Source organism: Peromyscus maniculatus, chromosome 6, assembly GCF_049852395.1.
Source record: "Peromyscus maniculatus bairdii isolate BWxNUB_F1_BW_parent chromosome 6, HU_Pman_BW_mat_3.1, whole genome shotgun sequence".
NCBI lineage: Eukaryota > Metazoa > Chordata > Mammalia > Rodentia > Cricetidae > Peromyscus > Peromyscus maniculatus.
The window spans coordinates 35996031-36021912 of record NC_134857.1 but is presented as its reverse complement, the minus strand read 5'-3'; the positions used below and the strand labels follow the sequence as shown (position 1 = coordinate 36021912).

General features: G+C 45.8%; 1 protein-coding gene across 1 annotated transcript; it reads right to left on the bottom strand.

Annotated features, from left to right (window-relative positions):
- Positions 1-2414: 2414 nt before the first annotated feature.
- Positions 2415-25724, bottom strand: Proser1 (proline and serine rich 1). Its single transcript, XM_006977582.4, has 13 exons — positions 25060-25724; positions 22431-22496; positions 20613-20681; positions 19806-19900; positions 14905-14998; positions 12852-12962; positions 11338-11421; positions 10184-10262; positions 9407-9502; positions 9109-9153; positions 4723-6406; positions 4267-4417; positions 2415-3681 (listed from the first exon to the last, which is right to left on the bottom strand). The coding sequence occupies exons 1-13, from the start codon at positions 25102-25104 to the stop codon at positions 3559-3561; spliced, it is 2742 nt and encodes a 913-aa protein (XP_006977644.1). The 5' UTR covers positions 25105-25724; the 3' UTR covers positions 2415-3558.
- Positions 25725-25882: the final 158 nt, after the last annotated feature.

Here is a 25882-nt window from a genome sequence, read left to right as displayed (position 1 = left end):
TCAGGACCAGTGGCTCCCAAATAAACACACAGAGACTTATTAATTGTAAATGCTTGGCAAATAGCTTAGGCTTGTTATTAACTAGCTCTTATATCTTAAATGAACCCATATTTCTTATCTACACTCTACCACATGGTGGTACCTTTTTTCAGTACTACATGTTTATCTTGCTTCACTCTGTCTCTCATTGCAACTCCGCCCTTCTTCATCCACAAGTCCTGCCTAACCTCTTCCTGCCTAGCGATTGGCCATTAACTCTTTATTAAACCAATGAGAGAAATATATCTTCACAGTACACAAAAAGAGTATTCCATGACAAACTGTCAGGGACAAGGACAGAATCTCTAGTTAGTGGAAAAATACAGACCCCCAATAAGACAGGGAACTAGATCAGCTTACAGTCAGGTTGCCTAGCAATAGGACATTGAGTCAGAGCCCTTGACCCTCTCACCCTATAAACATCCTATACAAACATCCTGTTAGCTTGCTCCACCTTATGCAGATGACAGCTTCTTGTTCCCCCAACCCTGTGGAACTATATAAACCTTTCTGGAAGAGAAATAAAGTGGCACCTTGATCAGAATCTAGACTTGGTGTCTTTTCCTTTGTATCTCCTGTCCATACATTCCCTCCTTAGGGTGGTCGAGAACCCATTGAAGTCCTGCAGGCAGGGCAACAAACCTCTGCATATCAGCTATTGAGTAACACTTTGCCTCACCTCTTTAGAGAATGCTTGTTGTGTGTCCCTCCTGGGTCGAACTCTCTCACCTCACCTCTCATTAATTGCTCTAAGCCAAATATCACTACCACCTCTTATTGCTCCCATATCTCTCTTCAGTATCCCAGACTGCTCTAGCTCATCAGGGACACTCTTTGTGGGTACACTGGATTCTGCAGACTACAAAAATACCTTAACCCTTAATACTACCACCCAGCCCCTGTGCCCAAATATTCATAATGCCTTCATTCTCTGAAGCACTCAAGTTTATTGTATGCCCTTGTGTTCCTTTTTCCAAAACTAGCAGTGGTACCTGGTGAAGAACCCTTACTGATCCCACCACAGGGTTTACGAAGTCATGGCAAGACAAAGGTGTGGTTCAGGTCATACCCTCTCTAGAGTCCTGAGTATGAACACCGCTGTTGCCACTGAAACAGCAGGACTACTTCCCCAGCTATTACCCTTGGCTTTCCTCTCAGTAAATCCAGATCTCCAATAGGTGGCTCAGACCATCTTTACTCTCCAGGGCCAGACAGACTCACTGGCTACCGTGGTCCTACAGAATTAGATTTACTAACAGCAGAGAGATCCCCACCCCAGAAAGCTTCACCCTGAAAAGTCCCCCACCCCCCACCCCACAAGAAACTATACCAACCCTGCCTTCTGTTTAGCAAGCTGCCCAAGCAGAGGCAGCCACCCTTCTGGCTTTTCCCTCCCAATAAATCTCGTGTGATATTCGTTGTGTGGTGTGACTTTGTGGTACTTCTTGGCTCCCGACTGCTGGGATACCTTTCCACTTGAGCTGTACTGCTTACATTGACACCAACTGTACTTTACATGAACTCAAGAGGCAGTTCAAGTATTATGAATTAAGTTTAGTCACTTTCCTAATCCTGTCTCTCTTGCTTCTTAGCTTTGTTCAAACTACTCACTACCACTAAGCTATACTATTAGTAGGCAATTTCCTCAAGTTTTTGGCCTTTTCTGGAATGTTCTTAGTCATCTTTTAAGACTTTAACAACTTTTAACAGTCTTCTTGGACCCTCAACGGTAGTAAGGGTTATCTCCCTGAAATTTGTTCAAGGGTAAGTAAACATCGTATTTCTCTCACCCATTCTGTGCCTCCCATTTTGGCTCCTCCAACTGAGCAGATTGACTAGCTATTACTTGAGAAGCTTGTGAAACACAAACAAAACCAGCTCCCAGTGATTACTACAAGTATTCTAAAATATGTTATCTAAACTTTTATGTAAACCTTTGCATGCCCAATGCACTCAGCATGCTAGAAGCACATTGAAAAGATAGACTCAATACACTTTCTGCTCCTGGTACCCAGAGGATAGATGTATATACCTCACAGTAGAATCACACAATATATATACAGAAAGAGATTACTCACTCAGTAACTTTCTTAAGGGCCAACACATATAAGACTGATACAATCTTGAATATGGGCTTGAAAAGGATAAATGATAACTTGGTATTGGTCTGTGCTTGAAGAGACTTGTCTATTCCAAGTGTTGGTAATCATGTGAGTTTTCTATAAGATTCTATTTAAGGGCCTGGGCAATCAGTACTCTAATAAATTATTGAGTTTCAAATAAATTCAGACAAAAATATTCAATATATTAGCCCTAGAAATGAGAAAAACTAAGCAGCCCATCTACTTAGCATATAATAAAACATGCCAACAACATTTGTCATATCCATAAATTTATTTTAAAAAATGTTAAAAACTAACCATACAGGATTATTCAATATACTTAAAAAGTTTGTTCCCCATGTCAAAGGAAAATACATTTGCAACATCTTCCAGACACCATCTTTATAAAAGTAGAACTTCTAGATGTTGAGATGTACTACAGTAGAGTCTATGGTTTACATTCTCTTTACTCCCCTACCCCTAATGTGGCAGACACTGTTCAGGATCATGGTGGGTCACATGGTCTGTGGTGCACACTGCACTTCCTGACAGAGTGAGTCTCCTCCATTGCTGCTGCACAGTTATTTCAGATGAGTGTTTGAGTAGAAATACATCCCATGATTGTAAACATTCACCAAGAGCTTCCAGGGTACAAGGAGCAATAGTGGTGGCCGGGGGATCACTCGTGGCCATACTGCTGAGATCAGGAAAAATGCTTTGCAAAATGATCCTAAGCCTCTCTGACTTGTATATCTGTAAGAAGGTAGTTCTGGGTATACACTTTTGGTTGAAAACACCTGAAAGTCATTCTGAAGACTACAATAAGTTTTTACTTTCCTGGAATATATTGAGTTAAATTCAGCAGTATGTATGATTATTAATAACAAATTTAAAGTAACAGTGGGTCTCAAGTTCCCCTTTGTGAATATATATGGAGCATTGCATTCCAGCTGATGCTAATTGGAGCCCACACATGCATCTGTAGAATAGCAACCCCCAGGGCCACGTGCAACCCATAAGTCTGAGTGAGGCACAACTATCGCTTCTGTCCATGGAGGCAATACGAGCAGATTTAAGGCTGTATTCGGCTATGAAGAGTTCCGTCTCCTCTTTAATAGCCTGTGTAGATCACACATGTAATGCAAAACTCTGTAAGATAGGAGGTGAAAAGTCCCCACATACTTTAAAATACTATTCTCCATACAATTCATTGTCACCTATTTACATATATAGGAGTGGGGACACTGATAACTTACAACCACTTTTAAAATGCAACCTGAACAGTTCTAACCTCTGTCCCAGTATCCCTAAGAGTACTCTCTTCTAGACTACTGGCCAATTTCATATGTCAGATTGCTCATTGCAGTTCTTGGGCAAATTTCATGTTGTTCCCAAGAAGAATAAACATGTTTAAAATTCACTGCCATCCACTTTGGGATAGACCTGGTTGCAAAGAGAACGGTGTTCCAGGTGTGGAAGGATAGCTAGGGAATCCGTCTGGCTGGGCTGGGTAGCTCTCCAGAGCAGAGGCCGAATGGACCTGCAGGAAAAGGCACACATAGTTAGCAGAGCCCCAGTTCATCGCGCCTGGACCGGCTCCCACCCACATACAACCAGACAAAAAAGGATGAGTGGGCAAAAATATGATTTTAAAAAATGTTAGGAGGTGGGTTTTGATGTTTTGTTTTTGTTTTTGTAGACAGGGTTTCTCTGTGTAGCTTTGCGCCGGGTGGTGGTGGTACAGGCCTTTAATCCCAGCACTCGGGAGGCAGAGGCAGGCGGATCTCTTTGAGTTGTTCGAGGCCAGCCTGGTCTACAAAGCGGGTTTTGATGTTTTGTAGCAATCAGTTGCCTTACTGTTTATTATAGCTTGGGTATAAGACAAATTAAATTGTAATTGTCTTGACTTTTCATTTTATTAAGTCTCCAAATTGAGATTTAAAAACAAAACAAAACCTATAAATGGGAAAAACAATTCATGCGTTTGGCTCCCACTATCTTCGTTACTTTTGAAAGGAGGTAAGTAGAACTTGTGAATTTGGGGAAAGCTAACTGTTAGTCACACCAAACTCCTGAGCTGCCAAGACGGTTCACCCCTTACCGTCTCGCTCCAGACACTGCATACCTGCTGTAACAGAGCCGACTGCGCAGCTGCGCTGTGCTGCAACTCTTGCAGGGACGACTGCGAAGGAGTCTGGGAAAACCCAGGGATACCTGGGAGGGACAGAAGGCCTGGAAATACAGAGCTACCCGCAGCTTGGAGTCCAGATGACAAACTAAAAACAATCAGTAGAAAAACAGGTCAAACTGCAGACAGAAGAGGGCAAAGCTGCTTCCGTATTTGTTAAGGAGCAGCTTAAAGACGGCAAAAGCAAGTAAACAAATCAGCTGACACCTCTGTGCGACAGAACCGCGAAGTGAGCCACTCACGGTCGTAAAACTTACTCCGAGTGGTAACACTTTAAGCAAACCAAGTCATCACTACGGAACATGGCTGAGGAGTCACGGAACACTCTGGGCACTGGTCTCCTATCCTCCCACCCATCCGTGACCTGACTCTGTCTGCAACCCAGTCACGTACCCTGCTTGTGCCACCAGGGCGGAGTTGAAGTTGGAACTGAAGGCCGAAGCAAAGCCGGGGAGGACAGGCGCAGGTGATGGGGCCGAGGCGGCCACCGGCAGTGGGGTGACGGCTACTGTGGAGGGCGCCTGCAGCCCCGGGAACGAGGGCAGGGCGGGGCCACCGCTTGGGGCACTGGAGACAGGGAAGCCAGGGTAGGAGGGGTTAGAGGCGGGCAGCGGGCCCTGGGTGACCGCGAAGAGGGAGGGCACGGCGGTGGACAGGTTGAGTGGGAAGGCTGCAGGTGAGGCATTGGAGGTGGGCAGCACTGGGCGCATGGTCGCGGAGCTGGGGTGTGCAGCGGCAGACGTGGTGGTCGACGGCCCCGCGAGGGACACAGCAGGATTGAGGGAGGGACTGCCCGGTAGAGGGAAACTGTTGGTCAACGAAGTGAATGGGGGAAGGGCAGTGAACACGGGAGCAATGGGCGTGGAGGACCCGTGTGGAGGAGGAAGGGACATAGAACCAGCCAGGGGGTTGCTCAGGCTGGAGAGCCCGGACAGTGCAGGGTTAAGGCAAGTGGACACACTGATGGGCACTGAGGTCGTGGGGTATCCGCGGCCCAGAGCACCTGGCAGGCCCAAGGTACTGCGAGCAGGAGTCCCGGGATGAGCCGGGCCTTTGAAGGCCGAGGGAGGGGGGCTCGTGGGCTCGCTTTTGATCATAACGGGCACAGTTGCTGCGGCAGGGGTGGAGGAGATGCCACCTGCATGGGGACCGTGCAGAAGCGAGCCTGAGGAGCCACAGCTGACTGGCACCGCTGCGGAGGAGGGGGTAGCCAACGGGGACTGCGCAGGCTGAACTGGGGCTGCAGACGTGGCGCTGGCCACAGGGGACTGCAGGCCTGGGAACATGGCCATCGATGGGGTGGAAGACCTCTGCGCGGCAGCAACAGCCGCAGAGGCATAGCACTTGTTAGCGGCCGAGGCAGGAGAACCCGAGTTTTGATGGGGAAGAGAGGATAATGAAGCCAGCCCACTTGTGACCGCAGACGACAAGGCAGAGGAATTGATTAAGTGGGTGTCGTTTGACGTGAGGAAGCCTTTTAAGGCAGACAGAAGAGGGCTGTTTACACCGTGTGGACCTGCCGCACTGGCAATCACGGAAGGAGCCGGGGTGGCTATGCCGTGGGATGCCGGCGGGAAGGGCAAAGGCAGGCCCGCAAAGACCGACGACAGGGAAGCCGTGCTTGGGTTACTGGCTGACCCCGCGGTGGAGCTGGCTAAGGAGTGGCTGGTGAACGGGCCGCAAGTGGAAGCAAATGTCTCACTGGAAGCCAGTGTGACCCTTGGTGTCGAGGTGGCCTGAGGGGATGGGGTGGGGGTGGCAGAAGGACCTGGCAGTGGCACTAGGCCAGAAAAAATGGAAGGGACGGGAGCAGGTGTAGTGCTGTGGGCAGAAGTAACAGGTGTCGCGGGCACCGAGGGAGTCCGGATCACAGTCGGGTTCGGTGTGGATGGCTGAGGCATTGGGAACACCGGGAGGGCAGTGTTGGGAGCACTCATTCCGGGCCCAGTGGCAGCTGCTGACGCGGATGGATGGTTTACTGCCTTGACTGGGGACACAGCGGGGACAGGAGTCGCAGCCGGAGTCGAAGGATTAGAACCATGAGGGGAGAAGAGTTGACTTGCTGGAGTGGGAAACGCTGGGGAGAGAAGAGGCAGGGTTTACGCTGAGCTGGAATGTCCAGTTTAAGAGAAACATAACCACAAACCAGAGAGAACCAAAGCAGACATGAGTGGCCTTTCATGTCTGAACCGGCAGGTGCCCTAGCCTGGCCTGGCTTTGGGCTCCTGTGATCGGGGTGACGGCCATGGCCTGCCTGTGCCAGCCCATCAGCGAGGAAGCCTGGAGGAGCTCAAAATCATTCCTCTTCTACTTCTCTGCTTTATGAAAGTTGGAAGCACTTGGAAGTATGAGGCACAGGCTTCACCCTGGGACCCTCACTTGTGGAGAGCCCCTTCTCTAGAGGTCTGAACACACGCACGCACGGTCTCCCACCTCAGGACCTGTGGGGCCACAGCCTGTGTTTGCACACACTGACCAATATACACCAGTCCCTAAGCCTCACTCAGCCTGTCCTGCGGGCTCCCTCAAGTGTAACGCTGTGTCTAATTCATCCTTTACCTCAGGCCTCCGTGCTTTAGGAAGTTTGTGTCAGGGATCCATACAGGATCACCTTAGAGGACAGCTCCCAAACCACCGAAGAAATGTTCTATTATTTTGTGTTTGCTACACCATCCTTATGTGGATAAACCCTATGGCTAATTAAAAGAAGGATTTGGGGGTGATTTGTTCAACTCTCTGATGAACAAAGATGAACTCAGGATGAGTTCAACTCTGTCCAAGGCAACAGAGAGCACTCCTCCCTCTATAGGGAAAAGTCTAACTACTTTTCAGAGAGTAAGACAGGATCCATGTGGAAAGCAGACTCTTGACCTGAGGATGCTCACATGGTCAGTGCGGCGACGGCCTGGTGAGAGGAGACACTCAAAGGGACACCAGAACCAAGCCTCTGCTCACAACTTCAAGTGCAGAGAGGCTGCACAACCCTTGACGTGCTTTCAGAAAGGAACGCCATGAGAAAATTGACAAACAATAGTAAGAGAACTACACATTCAGGGCGACACCGTATCCATCTTTCTCATTTAGGGGTATTTTTTTTCCTGGTGTAGGGGCTTAAACTCAAAGCCTTGCGCATGCTAAGCACACATACTTCCAGATCCATGTTATAGCAGTGATTTAATTTCATGAAAATAAGACTTATTGTAGAGTCACCATGAGAACGGATCTGTGCTGTACTCTGTGTGTGTTTTGTAAGAACTAGAATCATCAGGAAAGAAATATGGGCCCGAGTCTGAGTTTGCAAATAACACATCAACAGATACACTGGTCCACAGTGGCCAGCGAGCATATGAAAACTCAGTCTTTTCACTGATATGCTGAGGACCACATACTTAATAACAAAGCTCCAATAAAAAGCAAGCAGGCCTTCCTAGAGTTCTCAGGGCCACAAAGCAAAGGCCCTGTGCCGTTAGCATTTCCTGCAGTAAGCTACAAAACAAAACCCCACTTACATGACAAATCATACATTCCTGTCATCTAATGTGGCTACTCACCAGCACACACTGTCTATCACACCTCATGCGAGGACACTTATGCCTACAACCCCATCTGTCCTCACATCAACCCTGAGACCAACACTCCCATTTTATATATAGGTAAACTGAGGTTTGGTGTGGCAAAGCTAGCAGCATTTAAAGATCATATAGTTAAGCAGCTTCATTATAGAGAGCATATGTTGGCTCAATCCCCCAATATAGCAAAAACCACAGCACAACAAATAATATCACAAGGCTATCAAGTGATGGGGACCATGGTCTTACAACCACAGAGGTAGTCTTTATTGCTATTTAGTAGTTTTTATAAGGGGGGGGGATTTTTTTTTTTAATTATAAAACTAGATGTAAAGGCTTTAAAATTATTTCCAGCTGGGCAATGGTGGTGCACACCTTTAATCCCAGCACTCAGGAGGCAGAGCCAGATGGACCTGTGAGTTCGAGGCCAGCCTGGTCTACAGAGTGAGATCCAGGACAGGCACCAAAATGACACAGAGAAACCCTGTCTTGAAAAACCAAAAAACAACAAAAATTTCGATAAAGTTAAATGGTTTGTTTACAGAGCTAGGTGGCTCCATAGCGACAGTAAGAAATACTGACATCCGTCCTGTTCACTCTGCACGCCCTCCTTCCCACAGGAGCTGCTGCACCTTCTGGGCGCCTTCACAGGAAGTGGGAGGGAGTGCTCCCACTGAGACGCCCCACCTTGGCCCAGTAATCAGGTTTCCGAGCTGCTCTTCTCCCCGAGAACTCCTATTCCTCCCTCTGCAGAAAGCATCTCTTCCTGTGGCCCATTCATGCCTGGGGATGAAGCTGCCACCAGGAGGCGCCACCAAGGCCACCTGTCTTCAGTCCCTTAGCTGCTCCAGAGCCCCTGATCATTTTCCACATTAGGACTTACTAGACTTATTATCTGTCAGAAAGGGTTATCTTTGTGTGCACATGAAAAGCACCTTTCCCATATCAGAATGCTAAGTGAATACGGATGTACATGGCATGTGACCTTTACATTTCACAGAGTCTTGCAAACAGGACACAAAGTCACTAAATTAATTTAAATTCAGATAATATGTGCATTTCTTGAACGAAATCTATCATATGAAGTCACTCTTAGCAGGTACGCATTACTCTACACATAGGAGCCTCTCCGGAGACACTCCAACATCCCAGTGAGGAACGGGCAACAACCATGGCAGACAGCAATTGTCTGGGTCATTCTGGTACTTACTTTGACTCTGTGCAGGTTTTGTCTGACTGGAGAGGTCTTCACTGTCTATATAAAAATAAATGATTTCAAGTTTGGTCAGATTATTCCTCATCATAATCACAGATAAATATCAAAAAAGGAAAATCAAGACATAAATAAATAGACACCATTGAGAACACTGAAGGAAAATAGAGGACACAAGAAAGACTCATATCCATATGAGTAAAACAGGTCGTTACCGTGGAGACACATTTACAGATAAATTTATGTGCACTAGGTGACTCATTTGAAACAGTCTACTACAGCAGCAGGCCTTTACCTGTTCCTACTGGATTCGGAGTGTACGGAGGAGGGGGAGGGACACCTGGAGCTATCACATTGGCTAAGGGCACCAGACCCGCATTGTTGTAAGCACCTAAAACAAAAACAGCACAGAAAAAGTCAGAGAACTTAGTATCACTGGCTTCCAGTTAAATCTGTGTGAATACAGGTGCAGTTTACTTTAAACTGTCATGTCACAGAGATGCACCTCACATGGAGACGGCTGAAGTGAGGGCTGAGCAAGGGGGAAGGCAGCCTCCGGAAGGTGAGGTGGGGATGAGGTGGGCTGAACCTGCCCCACCGAAGTCTAAGGACATATACTTGACCTTTTCTAAATGCATTGATAACTCTGGAAACCAGCTACCTCAGGAAAGGGCGTTTAAAGCCATTTATCAAAGTAAAATCCCTAATATAAAGTGATTAAAACAATCTGCAATTAACTTAAATAATTAAACAATTAATTTAGGAAAACACCCTAAAAATAAACTATATCGCTGGGCCGTGGTGGCACACACCTTTAATACCAGCACCCAGGAGGCAGAGCCAGGTGAATCTCTGTGAGCTTGAAGCCAGCCTGGGCTACATATCGAGATCGAGGACAAGCACCAAAACTACACAGAGAAACCCTGTCTCGAAAAACCAAACAAACACCTATATCTTCAGTGGCTGGCCAGCAGCCAAACAAACCCTCAGAACTCAGAAATGCTGTCCATTTCTCAAGCCTGTTCAGTTTCATGAACAGAGGAAGAAACAGTGAAAACCAGAATGTGCTTACTTGGTGCAATAGTTGCATGTGGCCGGCAAGGAGGTATCGGGTAGGGGACAGGTTTGTGTGGATTGTACGTTGAGGGAGGCTGGAAAGGAAAGCATAGTGGTTAGACATCAAGAAACATCTCCTGAAAAAGCAATACATGGTGCCTTTCGAAGCACCTCATCCTAAGAGGCCGAAGATGCCCCAGTTAACAAAGCTTCCGACTAAGGAAGTAGGTTCTTATTCAATTCCAAAGGTACAGCTTGCTAAGCATGCTGTGTTCTGTTTATTTTAGCAATCAATCATCCTTAATCATCTCCAACAAAGGTAGACCTGACTCTGAGCAGTAGGTGCCTTTCTGGTCCAGTCTAGGCCAGTCCCAGGAATTCCTATCTTCACTATGAAAACATACAGAATCGTTAAGGTTTGGTTTCTCCAACACTCAATGACCTCAAGGGCAATGTCCCCTTAACTTCACTGGAATCTTAGTACCAAGACCATCATTAGCGCCTGGCCATTTGACAATTATTACACAATGAAATAGGAATTCAAGTGCTTTTGTTCTTCTGAAACCTACAGATTCACAAGTACTTTCTTTTACAGTTGATGGCATTTATAGAATCTCAGGTATCCAAACTATACTAAACGCTGTGTTCTACTCAGAGCGAGAGAGCAAGCAGGTGTCATTGGGCAAAGGGAGACACTGGAGAAGGGACCCTTTCTTTCCTCCTGGCCTCATAAACAGCCACCATGGACTCTCCTATCAGGTGAATGGGTGGAGAATGCAAGGCCCCTATGGAGGCCACTAGTAAGTACTTAAGCACCTCCTCCACTCAGGAGATCCCATTCTCCTGCTCCCGTGAAAGGACAAGCCCCGGCTGTTTCACCAACATTAACACTAATAAGCTGACAGAATCCCATCTAAAAGAAACACCATACTCCAAACTTCATCTGAATAGATGAATGTGGCTAGACTATTTTAACTTTAAAATAAAACTTACTCTCCCAAGAGCCTTGAACACTACTAAGTCTTTATACTACAGACCCTCGGCCATTCTCTCTGCTCTGGAATTTCTACTACATTTAAACTTTGCAACACATAAAAAACTTAAACTTTATACAGAAAGCTACACATACAGGACTGTAACACTTGTTTTCTCTTTTATTTCAACACATACTGGTTTGGATGGTCCAAGAATCCGTGCTGCTATTCCTTTGCCTTCATTGGTACATTCTTCACCGTCCTTTTTCAGAGGAGTTCCCTATTTAAAAACATTAAAGGTAGCTGAGACCTTAGACAACAACAAACAGCTAGCTGCCTGACCTCTCTTAACCCTTACACACACACACACACACACACACACACACACACACACACACACACACACACACCAACTTTAATTCCAGTGTCCATGATTCAGAAGCTGAAAGAAAAACCTGGCAATCAAGGCCCCATTGGAGTCTGCTCTACAGACCAGAACAGAATGAGCTTATTCTGACCTATTCTATATAATCCTGTCCCCTCAGGCTGTGTCTTTCAAGACAGCCCCACTGGTCCGTGCCTCCCACCATCCATCTCAGAACAACTAGGGCTGACTGTATCACTAACATGACATTAAAGAATGGCAGTGACTCCCAAAGCCGAGTCCTCAGAGGCCTTCCTGCAGCTGCCCTGCCTCCCCTTTCCATGCAGAAACTGCAGAAACTGGCTACCATGTCAGGAGGGTGCTCAGGTCCTTGCAGTGAGCAACAAAGACTCCTGACGACAAGCAACACTAACTTGCCAGGCATTTAGGTGGGTCTGGAAAGAAAAGAACATTCGTGTATGCCAGTCAAGCATCCGGATGAAACCCGAGCCGGAACTACAGAGCTAAACCACTCCCAGCTTCCTGAATCACGAAAACTACAGGAATACGTTTGCTAGAGTTAAAGGCATGTGGTGGTTCATGCCTTTAATTCTAGCAAATGAGAGGCAGTGGTCGGTGGATCTCTGTGAATTCCAGGCCAGACTGGTCAGCTAAAGATACGGAGTGAGACCCTGTCTCAAAAGACCAAACCCAAAACACAAACAAATAAGAAACTTTTGGAAATAATAAATGTTTAGTACTTAATCCATGAGGCTCCGAGGTTGTGACATAGTCCATAGAAATGTAACAACTTTTTTTTTTTTGGTTTTTCGAGACAGGATTTCTCTGTGTAGTTTTGTTGCCTGTCCTTGATCTCGCTCTGTAGACCAGGCTGGCCTGGAACTCACAGAGATTCACCTGGCTCTGCCTCCCAAGTGCTGGAATCAAAGGTGTGAGCCACCACCACCCAGCTTAAAAGTAACAACTTTTGAAAAGGTTATTTTCCAAGGGCTCTGAGGATCACCCACTGGTATCTAAACAAGCTTCTTACAGGGCTTCATCATGCCATTTCTGACATGGGTTCTCAGATACACAACTGTCAAAAATGCTGAGATCACTTGGAAAAGAAAAGGCATTATCATCCTTTGGCGTGTTCTGAAGGTAACAGTTAATTAATGGCATTTACACATGAACTTGCAACTCTCAATTAAGTTGAAGACATGAGACTGCCTCCCTTTGCAGAAGCATCTTAAGCTGGCATGTTCTCGTATGCAGCACATAAATGTATAATCTGCTACAGGCACCCTTAGTCATGAGAAATTACATGTATGTAAAAGCATGCTTACAGGGAAAATCCCATTTATTCGGCTGGGTTTTCCTTTGGGATAAGGGTTTCCTGGGATGGTTCCACATGAAGATATCATGGCATGAGGTGCTTTGCAGCCAGCTTTGAAAGCCTGTAATGAAAAAAAGAGGATAGTGATTAACAAAAATCAAACTCATCAAGTCAGGTATTTCAGATAACAGGAAGTCTAGCTAAAGCCATAAATAAAGGAACAGCATGGCATTCACACATTCACCCATCAATCGCCACAGACATGAAGGGTGTGTCCAAAAAGGTCAGAATTATCACGGTCAAATTATTACCATGGTTACATTACCAGACCACCATCATGACTGCTATGAGCAGGTTATGGTACACACCTTTAATCCCAGTACCCAGTAGGTAGAGCCAGGCAGGTATCTGTGCATTTGAAGCTACCTGGTCTACACAGTGAGTTCCTGTTCAATTTCTTTGAGATTGCTCTGAAAATGTTTACTGCTTAGTTGAAAAACACACACACAAATAATGGGGGTGGGATGGGCCTGCTGTTAAAAAGTTCTTGCTCTTGCAGAGGACCTGGCCCCAACATCCACACTGGGCAGCTCACATTGTTACTGCCACTCCAGGTGATCTGGCACCCTCTTCTGGCCTTCACAGGCATCCACATGCATATGCACATATCCACATGCCAAAGTAAAAATAAAACAAATCATTTTTAAAAGCTTAAAAAACAACCCTAGCCAGGCAGCAGTGACACACAACTCTTAATCCCAGAACTCGGGAAGCACACCACTCGGATCTGGAGGCACAGCACTCGGATCTGTGTGAATTCGAGGCCAGCCTGGTCTACAGAGCGAGATCCAGGCCAGGCACCAAAATTACACAGAGAAACTCTGTCTTGAAAAACCAAAAACAAAACAACCCTAAAGAGCCAGACTACTGAAAAACAAGAATGACCATGACAGTGTTCAGTTGTGAGACACTGGGGATGGATTTAAGTCTATGGTGTTTACATGGCACCCTCAGCTTCTAAAATAGCATCTTAGACACACTGAACTGGTGCTCAGTGCTTTGTAAGGCAAAAACACTCCAGTGGATATACATTGTATTGTAGGAATACCCAACAGTCATATTCATATCAAAGTACTTACAGGGATGCTGTTTGTATAATTATTTTTATAAATTCCCAACACATATAGTTACATCAATTATATAATTCAGCCTCCAACCTTAAAACACCTCCAACACCTCAACCTTAAAAAAATTTTTTTTTTCACCTCAGTTTGGTCCTAATAAACTACACTGGGCAAATGCCCATACACATAAATTTGTGTATTTCTACTTATTTCCTTAGGACAAATTCTTAATAGAACTTTTGGACTAAAACATAGGAACAATTTAAATTAATTCATTTACATTAACAGTGTTCCATTATACAGAACACATGGTCCCAGAACATTTCTGAACCAAAGAGATATGCATTAGAAATGCATAGAAGAAAACTACAACTATATATATACTGCCCTTGCTGAACTCAGGAGGCTTTAAGGATCACTCAGGCGAACAGCAGGGCCGTCAGAGAGCATGCTGTACCTCTGTCAAGCGGGCTTCTACTTCTGTGGAGAGGCAACATGATCTTAGGAACTTACAAGTGTGAATGGCAAGGCAAGGTTCCAATGCTTGGGTAGATACCCTGTCCCTTTTAGAGATTTTTGGTACTGATGTGGAGTTCTGTCTTAGTATTCATCTCCTATGAATTTGATTACTGTAAGTCTGCTAACAAAACAAATGTGAAGTTATTGATCCTAAGCATGTGAGGATCAAACGCTTGGCACCAGGCAGAACTCCACAGGGGAAAGATACAGGTGCCCTGCAGGATGAACCACTGCTGGATTTTCACTCCTGAGTGGCCTCAGCCCCCAACAGCTTCTCCGACAAGGCCCTACTTGTGCGCCCTGGCTGGCAAGAATGTCTCTGTCTAAGCTAGTCCCCAACACTGCCACAGTGAGGCGAGTGCTTCACTACTCACACACCCACATCCAGCACAGCATCTGCACAGCAGTTGTGAGGATTACCTGCTCCAGGACTCTTTTGCACCGTTTCTTCTCCGACATGTTGATCCTGAATAAATCTTCAATGGGACGAGAGTTCTGTGCATCCACAATGTTTCTGTCAAGGAAATATGACTTAGCTTCTGTTGGAGGACCACAGCCTATCTGAGGGGCCTGAGGGACCCTTTATTATATTAAGAGGTAGGACCTGTGGGATCCCAGAGGTTTCCTAGTAAGAGCTGAGCTTGCTTTACCCAGCAGGGCTGTATAAGGAGATGGATTGACCACGAGCATGGTTACCAGATGTTTGGAAGGGTCTGAACTTGGCCTGTGCGGTGTGCTTTGATCTGGCAAGGGGAAGGGGGGCGTCTTTTGCTCTGCCCCTTGGCATTGTTATAAAAAGCCCTTTTGAAGAGACAGAGGGGGCTGATGGATTTTGATCCAGGTTCTCCCAAAGCTATCCTGTCCTGTGTTTCTGTCTGTCTCATCTCTGCTATTTTAGTATCTACTAATTCCTTATGCCTCTCTCTTCCTCAAAGGAACCCTGTAAAAGGTGGGAGCTGGCCTCCCGAAACAAAGTCAGTACTCCTGCACTTCCTATGTATGTGGTCATTGGCTCACAGAGGAATAGGTACCTCCTACATCTGTGGTCATAGCTCACAGTCTAAGGGCTGTTTCACACTCCTGCATTTCAGCATTTGCTTTGCTTCCTTCCTATCCTAAGTAACTCAAAAGGCAAGCTGATAAAAATGTAGAATGTTTATTGATCAGGATACCTGTACCTCAGACCCTTCAATTACAAAAGTGATAGAGTTATGTAGGATGTAGAATTCTCCTCATTTGACGTTTGAGAACCACATGTAAGCATGAGAATGAAAAGAAAAGGGATACACTGTCTATCAAGCACATTTTCCATCAAGCATACTCTGGCTTAGGTTGAAAGATATCAAGAAGGAAGTTGCCTGTCTTTGACTACCAGCCTCTGACAGGAGCGGGTAGAGAGCTTAACTCAGCTCTGACTCAGGTCCCTACTAAGAGCTTGCAAATAGCTGGAATATCCACAGCATTATCCATAGCTGCCACAACCCCCATTAAAGGAGTAGAGGAAGATAAAGATGGAATGTTCTTTTTTGAATGGGTCTTAAGATGTCTATAACAGCCTTGGCTGTACCAAGCCCCTTTCTAAATCAAAACTTTCAATGCAAATGCATCAAATAAACTGTATCACACTTAAAGATTCCCTCATCTTTTACCAAACCATGGTTCATAAATAAATTAACATAATTCTAACATGAACATTACTAGACATATTTACAACTAACATGAATATCACTATACTTATATTTTTACAAGCTTATATTCAAAAGGAAACTCTATAGAACTATTTTATAAACTTGAGCACACATCTAGAAGAGATTTCTTAAAAGAACTATTTACATTTTTTCCCAAGAAGACAGAATATATGAATTGAGAATCACCACAGTTAAAATAGCAGGTGAACTCAAAACTGCTTCATTTCTGAAGTTCACAGTCAGTTTTGATAAAGTTCCCCTGACAGCTGAAACCAGAGCCTAATTTGTCAGTGGCTCTAGAGTCGTTGTATCCAACTCCCTGGACCCTGGGATTCAGTGAGTGCTGTTGCTAGGGGGATTTAATACTTGCTGCCAGTGGCTATAACAATCAGTGCCAGCAGGCTGTAATGCTTGGAGCCATGCCACTTCCCCAAAGTCACCTTTCCCACCAGGCCCTTTCAACCATTCCAAAACTGGCAGAAAAGAGCCCAGCAGTAGACAGTAGCCTGTCAGGGGCTGTCCCATAACTCACTGCAGCTCCCCTGAGTGCCACAATTCAAAGAAGTACTGCTGAAACTTCACTCTTTTTTTTTTTTTTTTTTTTTTTGGTTTTTCGAGACAGGGTTTCTCCGTGTAGCTTTGCGCCTTTCCTGGAGCTCACTTGGTAGCCCAGGCTGGCCTCGAACTCACAGAGATCCGCCTGGCTCTGCCTCCCAAGTGCTGGGATTAAAGGTGTGCGCCACCACTTCACTCTTAGCTACAGCAGCACTTTATGGCAGTCTTTCCCTGAGAACCTTGCCTCAGGACCAGGATGGAATTGATGTACTGAGCTGCTGCAAAGCTCTTAGAAAAAACTTCCTGTGCAGCTATTAGGAACCATCTTTCTTAAAGGAACCTGCATTGAAACCGAAGCGGTGTGGCTCCAGGTTCTGTGTCATTCCAGCTTTTCTGGAGAAACGTCAGCAGCTATGGTGTTATTAGAGCTGACATTTCTTTGTTCCACACACCTCACCAAACTCAGGCAGCCATCAAGCTTCATTTGGTAACTGAGGGTGCAATTTTCCCCCTTCTTAGTTGTTTTGAAGCTGCTTTTTAAGATTACCATGAGCACTTTTAATGATGCCAATGTCTCTCTCTTGCATTTCAAGCACAACCAAGTTTTTAATTTGCTGTTAAGTTTTTTCCTTCCAGTGTTTGGAATACTTTCCCTTGCTTTCTAAAGGGCTTCAAAGTGGCTTGTTGACAAATGGCATCAACATTTTAATTCCTTCCAGGCTTTGGTCACCTACTTCTCCTTCTCAAGAGGTAAACTAAACTTTCTAAGAGCACTTGGGAAAAAGCAGCATTTTGAGGCTGAAAATGCAGTTTTTGGTCAGTGCAGTACCGGCAGTATTTCCCTTGAGTGTTTTGCTGCTCTGTCTGAGCTTCTCTCTGGGTCTGCTTATACTGCCAGGCTGTTACAAACTACATTTCCAAAGCTGCCTTTCTGGGTCCGGGAGAAATCCCAGCTGAGGGGCATTGCTTCTCCACCTCTCCAGGTCAGTGAAAAGAGTACTTAAGTAAAAGATTTTTCAGAGATTTTTTTCCCCCAGATAGATCCTCTTTGTCCTGGCTTCTCCCCTTCCCCAAGATGCAGAGTCCCTTCAGGCCCTACACTAAGCGTCACACTCTTCCCCCACAGCTGGGCCCAGCCAAGTGTCCCGCAGTAGCCACGCCTCCTCTGCACCTCTGCGCATGCTCTGCCCCTAGCTGCTTTTCTAAGACCGGCTTGAAGGGGAGACAGGACAAGCAGTGCTAACCGTGAGGGTCTGCAGTGCTCTAGGGGATTTTGTTCCCTCCAGGTGAGTCTAATTTTTCCCTTACAGAAAGAAGAGAGATCTGAGGGGAAAGACCTGAAAAGCTTTCAGTTTTTAAAAGAGAAATTACTAAGTTTTTCCCAAGACTTCTGTTCCCTTAAATCTGGCTTCATGGCCAAGAAAGAACTACCCTAATTGATTTTTTTTTTTTTTTTTTTTTTTTTTTTTTTTTTTTTTTTTTTTTTTTTTTGGTTTTTCGAGACAGGGTTTCCCTGTGTAGCTTTGCGCCTTTCCTGGGACTCACTTGGTAGCCCAGGCTGGCCTTGAACTCACAGAGATCCGCCTGGCTCTGCCTCCCAAGTGCTGGGATTAAAGGTGTGCGCCACCACTGCCCGGCACTAACCCTAATTGAATGGTGTTATCAGCAAGCATTTTTATCCAGTGGCACTGGAGCAGAGGGTTTTGTCTCACCTGAATCTGCCTCAGGGAAAAAATTTTCCCCCATTGCTTAGGACTCAGATATAAGCTGTCCACAGGCCAAAAGTTTCCACAGGAATCTTTTTCTGCCCTGTTTTCTTCATAGTATTTTTGTATGACTCTGATTCTTCCCCAGGAGTTGGCGTTCAGAGTCCCAAAAACACAGCTCCTCTGTCTTGTTGTTTTTCTTACCCTAAGTTTTTTCCTATACTATATTCCTATATTCTACCTTACTCTTAAGTTTTTTCCCAATTTTGATAGAAATTAAGAGAGAAAGAATGAAACCCAGACAAAGAGAGATACTTGCTGCAGCCTTACTATTTCTTTCTTTCTTTTCTTTTTTTCCTGAGATAGGGTTTCTCTGTATAGTTTTGGAGCCTGTCCTGGAGCTTGCTCTGTAGATGAGGCTGACCTCGAACTCACAGAGATTCATCTGGCTCTGCCTCCCGAGTGCTGGGATTGAAGGAGTGCGCCACTGCCGCCTGGCCAGCCTAATTATATCTATACTGCTTTATATTTACAGTTATAGCTCCCGAAGAAAATACCATTGCCCTTAACCTACAAAACCAGACAAGCCCAACTGCTTCCACAGGTTCTTTCCTATTCTCACTTAACTTCTTCTGCACCCAACTCCCTAGTTCTGACGCCATCTGTGGGAGGCCAGCTCCCACCTTTTACAGGGTTCCTATGAGGAGGAGAGAGGCCAAAGGAATTAGTAGATACAAAGATAGCGGAGGTGAGACAGACAGAATCACAGGATAGGACAGCTTCGGGAGGACCTGGATCAAAATCTACTGGCCCCCTCTGTCTCTTCAAAAGGGCTTTTTATAGGAATGCCAAGGGGCAGAGTAAAAGACCTCCTCCATGCTAGATCAAGGCATACTGCACAGCCCAAGTGCAGACCCTTCCAAACACCCGGTAACCATGCACATGGTCAATCCATCCCCTTATGCAGCCCTGCTAGATAAAGCAAGCTCAGCTCTCACTAGGAAACCTCTGTGGACTCCCACACTATGTAAAGATACTAGAATCCAGTACCATGCTTCCACAGATTGTGGGCATTTTTGTTTGTTTGGAGACAGGTTCTTACTGTTGTACTCAGGGTCCTCTGCTTCAGCTTCCTAAGTTCTGAGGTGACAGATGTGTGCTATCACACCCAGCTGTTTTCATAGATTATTTCATTAGAGTTCTGCTTCCTTACGTGATCGACTCATTAACACAGATCACTTTTCATAGACTATTCCATCAGCATTCTGCTGCCTCTTGTAACTGTCCCATTAACCCAGACCAGTGACTTTCAAAGGCAGGTAAACTTTAAGCTTCCAGACTTGAGCAGGCAGTAAAAGGAGTGAGTACTCACGAGGCCAAGAGCTCCAGAGCAGTCAGTTTGTCTTTACTGAAGGTGAAACAGCTGAGGATGCTGACCACTTCCGCTGGATGGACAGCCACCATTTTCTATCACAAAAAATAATGTATTTCAACGTGAGACTTCTATGCCAGACCTTACCTGCTTTGGGGAACTAGAGTTAAACTGTTAGTATAAACATTTCGGGACACAGCCTACATCTAGCTAAGAGGACACAAGCAAACAGTAAGCCCCAGCAACCTAAGGGAAATCCTAGAAATACTGATTAAACTTGGACTCTTTAGTACAATCATTTCAGAAGCAGGTCTAAGTTCTACATGCGTGTTTTCCTGTGCTCACCTGCAACAAGTATAAGTCTCTCTGAATGGCCATCTACAGAGCTGCCATTTACACAGCTGCCATTACACAGCTGCCATTTACTCCTGGTGCAAGGCACAGGAGTCACAGTCAGGGCAAGGACTGAGCTTCAGCTCTCCTTATGACAGAGCTGCCTTTAGGCTAAAGTGATGCATGGTGGGAGGTGCTGCAGAATCAAAATCCTAAGGGTCGAGGTCCCAGGAGCCTGCTCTGCAATGAGCACATCCCCTCCATCTGCCAACTAGGACTGGTACAGCTTTAACAGCAGCACACCGCAATTTCACACCCTGGGAGGCTGTAACTTTTCACAGTTATCGGAGTTTCACAGTACAGCGGAATGTAGGGTAGCCCCTCCAATACAAACCACACCTTGATCTGGATTATGCAAAGATGGGGGAAGGAGACGCTGCTACTTTGCACAGGGGAGAGAAGGGAGTCACTCACATGCTGCAGTGCTTTCATGGCCTTCAGCTGCGGCTCTGCCCAGGAGAAGTACCTTAGGAGGTCAACCACCTGCAAGCAAAGAGTCACTTCATTCAGCTCTGAGGACAGTGTCTGCACACATTTTTTGAACATAGATTCCAACATCTGGAATTCCCGTCACCATGTGTGGGAGGTGAGCATGGCACTAGAGTCGAACAGTGTGGCAAAGTCCAACCATTGCAGTAAAACTTAAAACTTCTGTTTCACAGCAGCACAGTTCTCACATCATGTGCTTAAGAGTCACATGATGCCAATAGCTTCCACAATGGATAATGTGGATATCACCAAAGAACCTTCTAATGGACAGCACTGGTCTAGGAAGAAAGAAAAACATACAGGACTGGCAAGCTGGCTCAGTGGGTAAAGGTAATTATTATAAAGACTGATGACCTGAGCTGGATGCCTGGGACCCATGTGTTAGACACAAAGACACCCACAAGCTGTTCTCACATTACCACATGAATACAGCGGCATTCTGTCCATTCCCCTAAATAAATTTTTCCCTTCCTTCCTTCCTTCCTTTCCTCCTCCCTCCCTCCTCTCTCTTTCTTTTTCTTTTTCAAAGAAAGGAGACATACAATCTAGAGTCGGCCTAGTAGTACAAGGCTGTTAACACCAGCTGGGCAGGAGGCTGAGGCAAGAGAATCTTAAGTTCAAGGTCAGTCTCAGCAACGAAGCAGGTCTCCATCTCAAAATACAAAGTTATAAAAAAGAGGGCTGGGATGTAGCTCAGCAGAGGGGCACTTGCCCAGCATGTGCAAGGCCCTGGGGTTTAATCTTTAGTACCACAAAAGAGATAAATTATTTAAAAAATAAAGACGCCCAGGAAATGGTGTATACTGAAAGGACAGGAAGAGTCAGGTGGAGATGGAATGTCCGCTTGGTGATGTGCAAACACTGCAACTGGAAAAGCACCCAGCAGGGGTGGCAGCTCGGTCATTCACGAGGCTGCGTGCTGACTGAATGAAGGTCTGCAGGTCCACTTCTGCCCTTGGATTTGAATCCTTAGAGCACACTACAGTCGGTCACGGCTCTAACTCAGTACTGCACTGTGAGAGTTGGGGAGACGGGATCCTGGGGGACCCTACCACCACCCACAAACGGAGTCCTTGAAGCAGGCGCGCAGATTGCATGATGCCAGTCAGGAGTGCGCAGAGCACTCAGAGTCCCTCACCACTGTCTCCAAGGAGACCTCCAGAGAAGAGCACGGAGGGGTCAGGCTGTTGGCTGTGCAGCCAACAGTCCAGCATTTATTCTTGTCTTCGTTGGCCATACAGTGAATTTCAGAACTGTTATACATACTATACAGATTTAGTAAAATTTACAAATCCATAAACTCAAAAATTGTTACTACAGACTAGGATTTATGTGTATGAACGAGTGATCTGCATGCATGTACGACTGTGCACGCACCACATGTGAGCCTGTTGCTTCAGTTCAGAAGGCACCAGAAGCCTTGGAACTGGAGTTTTGGATTGTTGTGAGCCAGCATGTGGGTGCTAAGAGACAAACGTGGGTCTGCAGGAGCAGAAAGCATTCTTAACCACCCAGCCATCTTGAGCCCCAAGTTCATAAACTTTTGACATTTTTTTCCCAGATTAACTGACAGTTTAAGTTGTTTTTTAAAAAGATACTGTGTTTTTCAATCGCCTTAGAGTAGGAACCGTGACATAATAGCCCAGAAGGCAGCCAAGTCAAAGCAATCCTGAATGGATCCAGTAGGTAAACAGACACTAACCAGAACACTAGTCTAAAAAGGCTTTGAAAAATGACAAATACCTGTTCACTGGAGAAGTACCCATGAACATACTCAATTGCTTTCAATTTATATTCTGTCAAAACCGCCTAGAAAGGGGGAAAAAGAATTAATATACATCAGCAGCATGTTAATATGCAGTTACCCACATTACATTACTCCCCTCCCCCCTTCACACACACACACACACACACACACACACACACACACACACACACACGAACGCACGCATGCACTTACGCACGCACTCACACAAAACCTGATAGGGGCTGGTCTCATTCAGCTCCGTCTGGGAACAGCAGCAACAAGGGAACAAGAAATCCTACCTTTTAGACCATCTGGGTCTCCAGGAACACTTACACAAAGGGATTAACATTGTAATAGAGTCAACACCAGTAGAAATTATGTGTCAAGTTCCTGAATGTCTAATCAGTTTCAATTTGATACAAATTGCCATGCCTTTTCCGTTTTCTTCCTAGAGAGGTCTCACTATGGAGCCCAGGCTGGCCTGGAACTAGCACTGTGGCCCTCAACAGACACTTTAGAGCTTCCTTCCTCATTCATAAAGGGGAACCCAATCATAATCCTTAACGAGGTATTGTGAGGGCCTCATGATCAGAGAGCTGACCCACAGCAGGTGTTTGATAAATAGCTTCTTTCTTCTCTGGGACCTTGACTTAACACACCAGTCAGGCTAACAGAAGTTAGGTAGACTCCTCTCCGAGATGGAAAGACCAAGCAAACGACCAGATCTTGGAAGGCACTTGTCCTAAACTGCTGACTAGCCATTTTCTCCTCACTACAAAACAGCCACATTTGTATTTTCCATATGTATCATTCTACTAGGAGCAAATGCAATGGCCAGGCAAAACATCCAGGGTGCTCAACGGTTGAACTTTTACATGGCACTCTGGGGAGCGCACCCTGAGGCGTGTGATCATCATCATTACAGAGAGTGGAAAGCAAGGTTCAGGACCAAAGCCTGGCGTGAGCGGATGACACCAGTCAAGTCTCAAACCTTCCCTCAATGTGAGAGGGCCAGCTGTGGCCCACACACAGAAGATGGAGCTCAGGGTTACAGCGGTTAATACCGAACTCCTGAGGGAGCATTAGCTACCTAAGGCGGCTTGGCTTGCCAGCTGTAGATCTGGGAATACAACACCTAACTAACTCCACAGATTAGGAAGCCGAAGTCAGACAGGAAGTGCTTACTAATTAATAGCTCTTATTATCCTATTTTTTTTTTGAAAAAAAAAAAAAAAAAGATGCCTCTCCTATTTTCCCCCCAAGGGTCTTCTTAGAACTTTCTACTTTAAATGACAGAGTGTCAGCCAGTATTATCTTGGAAGTCCAAAAGAGGTGACCTGATTTAAAGTGACATTTACAAAGTCTAAGCGCAATTTCTAACAATTCTAGCACAACCCCCTCTCTAGAAATGCCTGTTTTATTCCACTACAGTAGATTAAGAGCGCCAATGTGCTTCTCCATCTGGCAAAGCCAAGTAGCAGCACGCTTTGATTTAAGACCGGAAATGTGGACTTAAAGGCTGCCTCGGATGAGCAGATTTTCATCTCCAGAACCTTTCCAAGTCCGTCGTTCATATTTATTACCAGACATTTTTACAAGGCTGAGAAGGGAGAGGATATACACATGGATGTCTGCACTGCTCCAAAGCAGAAGTGTGTGTTCATGTCTACTTTAACTTAAAATTGATTTTCTCACAGAGCGGTTAAAAATCAGCACAGGAACCGAGTGTGGCAAATTCTAAGTACACGATAAAATGACATTTGTCTCAAATTTTAATTCGACAAAGGGAATTTGCAACAGCAGAAGTCTACTTGAAGAGAAAAAAAAATCCAGTACCATCAAATATGAGAGATTAATCCAGTTAATTTGAAAAGAGCAAGGTCTTGCAAAGAGCAAAAGAGAACCATAGGCCTGGCGGCAATTTTTGCAGTGAGTCTTACAAGATGAAAATAAGGATATAAGTAAATAAGGATAGCAGTGTAAGGAAATAAATCTTCTGGTGCCAGTTAGGGGCACCTGTTTGAGATGCCAACTAGATGCAGGACAGCCCAGTGCAGGCTGTGTGGTGGTGGCTCACGGTCACAACACTACCCTTTCTGTCTAATAGGTCACCCCTTATATTTGCACTTTTAGACTCAACACTACATTCTAAAATGTTTGCTGTCTGGTTCATCCCAGAAAACAGGAAATATAAAACTATCTCAAAAAGCAGAAGGAAAAGGAAAGCCGAGGCAGGGAACACATTTTTTCCCAGTTTGAGATTTGAAAAGAAACTTTCCAGGTATTACTTATTACTTCCAATATGGAGTCATTCCTGTTACTGAAACATGGAAACATTGAATCTAATGCCATTCAACCAAAAGGCTGAAGGATTTACAGTGGGCTCCGGAACCGTGGGCAGTCCAAACGCTAATTCTCGTACCACAATGATTTCTCAAGGTTATCAGTCAGGTGGCTTATCTTCTATTTGAGCCGTGCAATCTACCAAGATGCAAGCTCTTACATTACACAGGAAAGTTGAAGTACCTTTGGCGATGCGATGACTTATTTTGCACACAACGTCTCAAAGAAAAGTAAACCACTTCAATTATCTCATAAGATTTTTTAGGGATCAAGGTCAATTACCTTTCGAATTTCATCCAGCACCGTTTCAAAGGACTTTTTGTCCATCTTGAGTCCTATTCCGACGCGGCTTCTCACAGTTCTACTTGCAATTACGAAACGCTCATCCCAGGTCCGCCCCGCGGATAATACACCAGGAGGAAAAAAAGGAGGCGAGGAGGTAGAGAGTATTGCAAACTGCCCCGGAAACAAAGCAAAAACCCCCAAACGGAAACTTAGAAAAAGTTTTTATTTAAAAACGGACTTCAGTAGGTTCTTCGCACAAAGCTTGAGCGGCTCGGAGGAGAGAGGGTCTGCGGCGTTTGCAGAAATCAGGGCTCCGGAGGGGAGGCCGGGCGCTCCGAGGGGAGGCCGCCGAGCCACGCACCGCTCCCGGATGCGATCCGGGACACTTGGCTCCCGAAGGTGCTCAGCCCCGACACTTTGCCCGACCCCGGGGTCCCGCAGCTCCGGCGGCCGGCGGCCCTGCAGGTTCTTTGTTACCCGTTTCCGTAGCTTCCGGGAGCGGGCAGGCGGTCGGGGCGCACTAGGAGCGGGGCGACCGGGGACGCAGCCTCCTGCAGGGAGACCCTCGAAGACCGCAGCGCGCACACGGCCGGACGCCCTACAGGAGTACCCCCTAAACGCCCCCACCACCTCCAGGGGACCTCCGAGAGAACGCGTCGCGTCGATAAGACGCAATGGCGCACCCGCCAGTGTGAGTCGCTATTGCCCAAAAGACAGTCGTTGGGGTGAATGGGTAGGGTCCTAGTGTGGGAACATAGGCATCCATGGCAAATGCCTGAACGCTTTTGAAAGAGAGGTGACTGAAGTCCTTTCCAGAGCG